General features: G+C 32.3%; 1 protein-coding gene across 1 annotated transcript; it reads left to right on the plus strand.

The window, feature by feature from the left end:
* On the plus strand, window positions 2,561–9,818 carry LOC107614634. Its single transcript, XM_021110662.1, has 4 exons — window positions 2,561–2,686; window positions 3,366–3,492; window positions 7,023–7,222; window positions 9,582–9,818. The coding sequence occupies exons 1-4, from the start codon at window positions 2,561–2,563 to the stop codon at window positions 9,816–9,818; spliced, it is 690 nt and encodes a 229-aa protein (XP_020966321.1).

The raw sequence follows: 10,546 nt of genomic DNA on the forward strand, positions 1-10,546 counted from the left end.
TTTTGCTTTTTGCTTGTCTTCACTACTAACTGAAAAAATGATATTAGTACCTCTACATTATTCCCATCCTTAACAGTTATAGTAGTAATTTTGGAAAAAAATATCTCTAAACTAAGAAATTCCAATACTTAAATCACGAAGTGAAATGTTTGAAAGTTCGTTTATTATATTGGTTTTTTGGTTTACGTGGGAGCTTCCTCTTTTGGATGCATGCCATACTATATGCCCTAGGTATAGTTTTGCTTGTCTTCACTACTAACTGAAAAAATGATATTAGTACCTCTACATTATTCCCATCCTTAACAGTTATAGTAGTAATTTTGGAAAAAAATATCTCTAAACTAAGAAATTCCAATACTTAAATCACTAATGGTGAAGTGAAATGTATGAATTGAAGAGCTCATATTCCTTTTGTTACTTATAGGTTTATTTGTTGTAATTTTTTATATAGTAGGAGTACATAAGGAGTACATAGTATATAAAATGTATTAATTCAACGAATATTTTTTTAAGGGATTTCTCATTCTTGTGAGATGAGAAGAACTTATTTTAGGGAGACTCAAAACAGCGACTTCTTAAATGGATATGGAAAGATTATGTCATTTGAGTTATAGTCTAAATTTTATCGTTAGAGAGATCTTGTTGAATTAACTGTATTTTGATAAGTTATTTTTTTGTTCTTTGTATCATAACATAATACAAGTGAAATTTGTTAGAAAAAGTAAGAGAGCAGCAAAGAAAAAGTTTGTGTATACTTAAATAATGTGAAAGATACAATATATAAATGTATGGAGGTCACTCAGATAAAGACGCCTAAAACGTCTTTTTTTTTTTTTAATGTTTTCATACTATGTTTTAATTGGTTTCTTTATAATTTGTTTGGTATTTCTCATCACATATTAGTAAATTCTTCAAAAGATTTTCTTTCCAAAAACAATAAAAAATATTTAATTTAAACTAAAACAAAAAAGGTAATAAATTAACTATTAGATTTTTTTAAAAGATTATTTACATAAAAAAATATATCACATTCATCAATATATATATATATATATATATATATATATATATATATATAACAAGCTCTTAAAATTTTTATAAATAAAAAAATAATTAATTTTTATTCATATAATATATAAAACAATTACTATATTATTATTATATTATAGACAAAAAACATTGAATATAATATTTTTATTGAGTTTAAATTTTAAATAATTTTTAATTGAATTTCGAATATTTTTATTTTAAAGAGTTAGAATATTTTAACATTATTTTTTTCGTATCTTTTTAATTGAGTCTTTGATTTTTTAAATTATAAACCTTATTTATAATTAAGAGTAATGTTTTAACACCACCAATTAGTCACACATATAAAAATACAAGAACAATTCTATTGTCATAATTATAATATAGAATAAATGACCATTTGTACCCATGAGAGATGAAAACGCTGACATTTGTACCCATGATAGCCTGAAACTAAAGTTATACCCATGATAGATGTCTTCCGTGTGACAAAAGTGCCCTGACTTGGATCTGAACTTGGTTCGTAGGAATCCGATCCTACGTGGCGCTCCCTCCCTTATCTTCAACCCCTCTCTCTTACTCACACACACACACTCTCTCTCCAAACCCCACTCTTCACTCTTCAAACCCCACTCTGCCCCTTCTTCCTAACACTCGCTCCCTCACCATCCACTCCGCCCTTCACGCCGACAAAGCCATCCTCTTCTCCCTCCCTACCACCTCTGACCCTATCAAGGATACCCTCCTCACTCTCATGCTTTTCAACCACTCTTCCTTCATTCTCACCTTCTCCACCTCCCCTTCCTCTTCCGCACTCCAAATCCGGGATGGTACTTCTCAAACATCTCTTCATACCGGTCAACCAAGCCAGTCCAGTAACCGTGCAGGTAGTAAGAATTCTCAAGGAAAACAACATCATCATCGTCCCCCTCGTCTTCATCTATCTCTTCCCCAGACTCATTCTCCTCTTCATCAATTATGGAAAAAAAATTCAAACTTTGAAAAAAATCAGGCACTCCACAAATCAGTAACACAAAAAATCAAAGTGAAGGAGAAAAGGACCCGCGATTGAGGAACGCAAATATGAATGTGTTGGTAATATTTATTTTTCAAATAAACGTTCTAATTTTTAACAGCATCTCTCTCTTTCTCTGAATACAATTATTCAATTAAGCTAAGCAAACGAAGCACCCATCTTTGTACAGAAGAGAGAGAACAAAAACAACATAGAGACAGAAGACATGTCTGCTTTTGATACCTACAGCGTCGACTCTGATCTCCGGCGGCAATGTCCCCGTCGTTGACCACACTTCTCCGTCTGCTTCACCAGACATCTTCGGGTTTAGCGATTTGGATCCAAGCTACTCCCAGTCTCCTTTCGAACTGGTGCATGTAGCAGAAAATGGTAACGACAACGGCTACCACGACGACAGCGTTTTTGTCTCAGACGAACCAGTGCTTCCAGCGCCTACAGAGATGGGATCAGAGGAAGGTTACACCCTTCGTGAGTGGCGCCAGTGAGAAGTGAGAAATGATGAAACATTTTGGAAATTTGGAAGATTCAAAAAACCTTAATAAGGATGAGGTTGTTGATGTTGACGATGAGAGGAGAAAGAGGCTGTTGAAGAAGAGGCAGAAACGTCGAGAAGGGAGAACGGTGGGTCGATGATGTTGATGGCTATGGTGGTAGCAAGGAATGAGAGCGGTGGTAGGGACGCAGAGTTTGGAATTGGGGAAGAGAAGATGGGGAATAAAATTATAAATTAAAATTAGATTATATTTAAAGGGTTTAGGGGTTTGGAGTGCCACGTAGGATCGGATTCCTACGAACCAAGCTCAGATCCAAGTCAGGGCACTTTTGTCACACGAAGGGCATCTATGATGGGTATAACTTTTGTTTCAGGCTATCATGGGTACAAATGTCAGCGTTTTCATCTCTCATGGGTACAAATGGTCATTTATTCTTATAATATAACTTTATAAGCAATATAATACAATGAAACTATATATAAGTAATATAACTAAATTAAATTTTATCTACATCTATAGTCACATTTCATAAATAATATAATTAAATTATATTTATATTTATAATTAAAATATGAATAAAAATACAAAAAATTATCAGAATAGTTAATTTTTTTCGTTCATAAATTTTTTTGTTATTTTTGTTGTGAAAAGTTTAATTCTTTTTGTTATTTTTCGTTCATAATTCGGGTAATTCGTTCATAATTGTTTTTGTTATTTTTGTTGTGAAAAGTTTAATTCTTTTTGTTATTTTTCGTTCATAATTCGGGTAAGATGCAAGTGCTGAATTCTGTCACCGCTTGCTCTAGGTCGAGAACTGTAACACCGCCTGGGTAAGAGGCAGTGGTGAGGTTGTCCCCTGCTCTGGGTACACGGGTAAGATGCAAGGGTTGCGGCGTTGTCCCACTTGCTCCGTATTTGATGTTCTGTCCAATGGTTAGCTACCAGGACATGTCGAGTTGGCTGTATAACTGACAGATGAGCTCATTAGCCATATGGCTGATATGCATCATATGTATTTGCGTGCTTTGTTTGAGTTTGCAGTTGTTTTGGTTTGCCTAACTGCTTAACTGTCTCTAATTGCTATCTGAGCTACTTGCTGTAACTACTACCTATACCTGTATTTTTCTTGTCTGTTTTACCTGTGTTTGTTCTGGTGTGGTACTTTTGAGATTGAATTTTGGTGTTGAATTGATGATAGTGTTGATTGATTGCATGATTGGTTTCTGACTGAAGTTTAGTAAAGTATGAAATATCAAACTGGTTCAACATAGACTTAATGAACCTATGTTTGGAACAGGTTGGTCATTCATACAGTTAGAAAACTTTTAAGATTCTTTTATGAGAAAAGTGAGTTTTAGATTTCTGGATACTTAATTGATTTCTTTTAAAAAGACTTTGAATTTTTGAGTGATTAAACTGTCGATTTTTTTAAAAAAGATTCATAAGACATCGATAATCACTGAGCTAGAAAATAGATTTCTCTTTAAATATCTTATTATGATAATTCTGAAATTCAGAGGTGAGATTGTGTGGTTAGGTTCTCACCCCCTTACAGCTTTATCTTTTCAGGACGGACGAGGAAGCTTGTAAAGTTTTTGTTAAGTTTCTAATTATGTTGTTTTTGTTTGTATACATATGTTATAGACTTTCCCTCGCCTTTATTATTATATTTTTGTAAGAGGGATAGGAGTCATAACTGTAATAACATATATGTATATAATACTTGTAAGTTGCTTGAGTAAGAAGTTTTGTATACGTGTATAAGCTTATTTATCTTCAGTTAAAAAGTATTTTCATTTTTATTAAAAAGAAAATAGCGATACGATTTTGAGTCAAAGGCTCCTATTTTATTATTAAGTATATGAAGTCATCGTAATACTTCTTGCTATCAGAGTAGTGTAGCCGAAAGTGTGACATTCTGATAGTGAAGGTGTTACATTACGTATTTATTATTTTGATTCTCTTAGCACCTATAAATACCCTCTTGCTTCCTCTCCCCTTTCTAACATGGTATCAGAACCTTGGTATCCTCTTTGAGGAGGATTAGTTGATTTTCTTCTGGTGAAATCACCATACTTTTTATATTTTTTTCCGTGCCATTTTTTTCCTTCTCTTTTGTCAATGCTTTGATGCTTTTCTGACCTCACCGATTAGCTCATCCACTACTTACTTATTCTCATGGAGAAACCATATATTTTTCGTCACCTTCAATAGTTTGTCATCTCTTCGCACTTTGTCACTTTTCAACAGTTTTCCGGCAGTTCGCCATCTTTTTAGCAGTTTTTCGGCAGTTGGCCACTCTTGAGGCAATTCTGTCTGCATTCTCTTCCGGCAATTTCATCTGCATTTTGGTCCCTGAGATTCACGCGATTATCCATTTTGGTCCTCGAAATTCAAAATTACCTATACTGGTCCTTCAGATTCAAGTCTGGGAACCAACGTGGTCCCTCAACCCTTTTTGGCGATGACTAGACAAACGGAATGCTGAAATGGCACCCCGTCCCTACGCTGGATGATGAGTAAACGACGTCGTTTACCCTTGGCACCCAAACAAGTCAGAAATGTCGTCGCTTTGTATATGAAGGGAGAAGAAATTATGGAAACCCAAAATAAAGTATTCTTCTTCTTCTCTACCTCCACTATTTTTTATTTCTGACTTGTTTGGGTGCCAATGGTAAACGACGTCGTTTACTCATCATCCAGCGTGACAAGAAGGGTGTCATCTCAGCACTCCGTTTGCCTAATCATCGCCGGAAAGAATTAAGGGACCATATTGGTGCCCAAACTTAAATCTGGAGGACTAATATAGGTAATTTTGAATTTTGGGGACCAAATTGAGTAATCGCGTGAATCTTAGAGACCAAAATGGGGATTTAGTCTTGTATGCCAAAAGTAGAGGACATGGATGAAACCAACATAAGAATTTTATTCCTTTACCTCTACACATATAAATGTATGTGAGTCTAATTCTTGGAGAAGAATTTTATGATATGCAAAGAGTTGCAAAGAAATTTTTCAATTAGCTCACATATCTATTGATCAAGGAGTTGACAATAAAAATTAATTTCAGTGTGAATACGCATAGAGTTTTTGTACAATCAAAAAATAAAATTTTTAGTAAAATATTCAAAAGTATTTAGATTTAATTTATATATTATTCGAATAAAGTTTAAAGTATAAAATACATCTTTAATATTATTATTTTTTTTCTCCCGCTGCTGCGTATTATAAACACAGTAATCCTTTAGGAATAACCAAAAGCAAAACTTCATGGATTTTGAATTCAATTATTATCATATTTAAATAATGTATTTGGATATTTTCTAGCTGGAATTTCAAAATTCAAGAAATCTTAATGAATAATTTTTGGCTATTAAAAATGAAAAAGTTTATTTAATTTTCCTCTTTCTCTGTCACACTTCAAAATGCATTTATATATGTATCAATTAAGTGAATTAACCCTTATAATATGATCGAAACTTAAAATTTTCTAAAAAAGAGATAAAATTATAACATTTTTCATAATATTATATTATACAATTTATTTTTTCTATAAAACCTTCTATTTTTTAATATTCTCTTAGCTTGCTATCGAAAATTCTTAATATTACAACAATGAAAGATATTCAATTTATCAATTTCATTATTTGAATTTAGATTGATCTGATTTAAGTATACGAAGATATAAAGAAAAATAACATTTATACCATTTTTAAATAGTAAATACACTTTAAAGTGTATACTTTTTTAAAAAAAAATACATTTATTGTTTTCACTGTAGGCATTTTATTATAAAAAAAAATAAGGAAAATATATAACAAATCTCTGATCTTAATAAAGTAAAAAAAAAAAATTATTAATTAAAACATAAAAAAAAGGAAAATAGATAGTCTTTATTGCTCTAAGTGGGAGTACGTACTCCTCATCTAGCGCCCGACGCTCTGCCAGGGTTTTATTGTACCGCCTCCATGGTTACACCTTTTTTTGTCTTTTCTTCGTCAAACCCTTTTCCATCTTCTTCTACTTTCTTTTCTTAATTTCTTTTCCACTTAGCTCCCTAATTTTCGTTTTCTCTCCCAATTCATTCCTCTTTTAATTCATTCCGTTTTCTTATTCACTCATTTCATATATCTTATTTCTCTTTGGAATCATTGAATACCAATTCTGATTTTCTCTACACCATGGGCAACAAATCAGAGACTCAGAACCCTCATATAATTGCTATGACGGTGGAGGGTGCCAGCCTTCAAGTGGCACCTAGAGAAATATGAAACTGCTCTCGTGGAATTGTCGGGGTTTGGGGAGACCCCTGACAATCCACAATCTTAAAGGGATTTACAAATCCTACTCCCCCGAGGTTGGTTTTATCTGTGAAACAAAAAATCAATCTCGACAAGTTGAAAGAAAACTAAGATCTTGTGGTTTCAATGAATGGTTTATTGTGGATCCGGATGGATTATCAGGGGGTTTGGCAATGGCATGGAGGGATGGTTGCACTGTTCAGATTTTACAGCATAGTAGATTTTTCATTGCGGCATCAGTTCTGACAGCTGGTTCTAATGATCCCTATGGTGTTCTAGGTGTTTATCTCAGTTCAAATGATCAACATAGAATGACTCAATTTGCTGAATTAACTTCAGTCACCCAACAGTTCGATGGTAAGGTTGTGTTAATGGGGGATTTTAATGCCATTTCTAATCAATTGGAGAAAGAAGGTGGGGGTGCTAAATCTCCTTCTTCTATTGAAACCTTTAATAGTTTTATTGATGATAATTCCCTGATTGATATTAGTATGGTCGGAAGACCATTCACTTGGTCAAATAGACGGAGGGGTGATGAGTTGATACAGGAAAGACTGGACCGATTCCTGGTAGGAGTTGATTGGCAGCAACTCTATCCCAATGCAACGGTTCTTAAACTGTCAGAATCAGGCTTTAATATATTTAATTATTAATATATATTATAATTTAAATACATATCTAAAAATCAAATTATTCAAAATTCAAAATTTTAATTTTAAAATTTTAAAATAAACATTAAATCATCTAATTATTAACTAAACTTGTACAAATTAAAACACTCAAAGAAGCAGGGAAATTACGTTTGCCCTACATCGAAAATTCAGAGGCGCACATCGAAAACCCAGAGAAATCATCTCCTGCCGCCGTTTATCCGCGCCACCTTCCTCTTCCGCGCTCATCTTCGACGTTGCCTTCCTCCTTCTCGGTGCTCATTCACAACGCCGCATTTTCCTTCGTCAACATTCATCTTCATCGCCGTCTTCCTCCTCCTCGTCGTCCATCCGCATCAACGTCGTCGTTCGTCCCAGCCGAAAACTTACCTAAAGTTTGGACGGCTCTCTGACACCATTACTTTCTTTATTATTCAGTATAAATTTTTGATTTTTTTAAAATAAAAAATCGAATAAAATGGCTTGAAGAGATTTTCATATATATTGCAATGTTAAATTATTTTTACATATGCAATTTCTATATTTTGGAAGTGTTTTAAAAATATTTTCTATATAACTTCATAATTTTAGATGTGTTACAATTATTTTTTAATGTTTAAATTTAAATTTTAGATTTATGATTTTGGATTTTTTTAAAAATATTTTCTATATAACTTCATAATTTTAGATGTGTTACAATTATTTTTTAGTGTTTAAATTTAAATTTTAAATTTATGATTTTGGATGTGTTTCAAAAATATTTTTTGTATAATTTAATAATTTTAGATGTGTTACAATTGAAAAAGAAACTACAATTGAAAATATTTTAGTTTGTGTATATAATTATATTCGACCATTCATCACTAGAAAGTCGTAAAATAGATGCTAATGAGTTATAGCTCAAATGGCATAGTTTACCTATACTCAATTAAAAGGTTGTGTGTTCGAGTCTTCTATCTTTGGTATAAAAAAAAAAAAGTCGTAAAACAGATCCTGTATATAATAAGTCGCAAAAACTAGAATTTTACGATTTTGAATGTATTTTAAAAATATTTTGTATATAATATCATATTATTAGATGTATTATAATTGAAAAATAAAAATACGACTATATCAGCTAAATCTTCTCTCATAAACTTTAGATTTTTTTTTTGCTTCTTTATCTAAAATATTTTATTTGTAATAATTTTATTGATAAAATCAAATAAAATTAAACTGAGAGGAGGCTTCAGCAGCTATGAAGTGTGAGTGAGTGTTACTAAAAAAAAGAATAACCCGCTGTATTTATTATTTGTTATGTGAAGCGTATCCCACGTCAAAGTCCTGATAACTACTACTCCTATGAAGTGTACAACTGTATAACTAGTTAGAGACATTTTCGATTTTAATATTTAAATTAAATTAATTTATAGATATGTATCTAAAAAATAGGAGAGTATTTTAATAAAAAATAATTAAATATTATTAAAGGTTGATTAGTGTTGTACAAGTAGCATTTTTCTTTCTATAAATCTCAATCATATTTTCTTTTCAGGTTGAGAGATGAGAATCTCCTCCTAACCCTAATTCAAGTGAACGAAGCAATTCAATCAACACAATGACTAAGGTCTCTCGTTCAAACAAAAACTCTAAATCCCAAAACACTAATCCCATTAGAAAACGAAGAAAGATCACCAAGAAGACGAAGAATGTTGATTCCAGTGAACCATTCTGTTGCCCAATCTGCATCCAGACCAAAATAAAAAAGAAATCTTTTACCACAGTCAGTTGCAACCACTCACTCTGTACAACTTGCATGGTAAGGTACGTTTCTTCACAGGTTCATCGCGTTAAAATTCCTTGTCCGATTTGCATGGACTGTTATTTGAATATGGAGGATTGCCGCAATATTCTTCCAAAGAAGGTTTTCGATCTGTGGGGAAAATTATTGTGTGAAGCAGCGATACCTGAGGCTGACAAATTCTATTGTCCCTTTAAGAACTGTTCTGCGCTCATGATCGATGACGGTGAGTGCAGAAAATTGGCCAAAAAATTTAAATGTCCTCATTGTGATGGAATGTTTTGTGCACAGTGCAAGGTTGCTTGGCACCATGGAATCAGGTGCAAGGAGTTTCAGGGCAGTAATGGGGATGTTATGATGATGGGGTTGGCGAAGGAGAAGAGTTGGCAGAGGTGTCCTAATTGCAAGTTATACGTTGAGAAAAATGGTGGGTGCAAATCCATGTTTTGTAGGTGTGGAGAGAATTTCTGTTACATATGTGGAATTAGTCTTCGTCCCCATAATAAATGCTCTTGTAGAAGTGAATAGAAATGATAAACTGAAATATGTTTTTTATTCAGTGAATCGTTTCACATAGTAGGCCGTGCTAGTTGATAAAAATTATTCAGCAAGAACTGATTTGAATTTTTATTTAATATGATTCTACATGTGTTGATATAATGTTATTTTGTTATAAGAGAGTGGGTTAATGATTAGGGTCGTATAGATCGGCTAGATGAATCAAACCATGTCAATAAATTCTTTCGTGTATCATGTGAAAGACCGTTTACAAATTTTAATCTACATCATTAGATAATTTTGCATGTCCATATATGAAGGAAGAAATATTTATTGTGATTAGAGAAAACCTCTATCATTAAATTGTTCCTGTTAGTATAAGGATCAAAATTGTAATTCATATTTTTATTGTTGAGTGTCTGTTGGAACAAACAAAAGCAAAACTTCATGGATTTTGGATTCAATTATTATCATGTTTATATAATGTATTCGAATAGGGTTATGTTAGGTAATCAATGACTTTTTTGAACAACATGAATAATAAATCTTAAAATTGGCCCAATTCACCTCAATCTTAATATTAGAATAATTATCCGCACACTAGTAAATTATTTAATATTTTTATTGTCTATCTATATTTTTTATTTAGATATTTTCTAGAGAAAATTTCAAAATTCAAGAAATCTTAATGAAAAGCTTTTGGCATAAAACTTCACACTATCTCTTTCTCCTTTTAATTTGAAAAAGTAAAAATTATC

The sequence above is a fragment of the Arachis ipaensis genome, chromosome B09, assembly GCF_000816755.2.
Source record: "Arachis ipaensis cultivar K30076 chromosome B09, Araip1.1, whole genome shotgun sequence".
Lineage (NCBI taxonomy): Eukaryota > Viridiplantae > Streptophyta > Magnoliopsida > Fabales > Fabaceae > Arachis > Arachis ipaensis.

Coding starts and splice junctions, on each gene's coding strand:
- LOC107614634 (XM_021110662.1), top strand. CDS start 2,561: ATGATGAAACATTTTGGAAATTTGGAAGATTCAAAAAACCTTAATAAG. Junction 2,687..3,365: donor AACGTCGAGAAGGGAGAACG/GTGGGTCGATGA, acceptor CGCTTGCTCTAG/GTCGAGAACTGTAACACCGC. Junction 7,223..9,581: donor CCCAACAGTTCGATGGTAAG/GTTGTGTTAATG, acceptor TTTTGTGCACAG/TGCAAGGTTGCTTGGCACCA.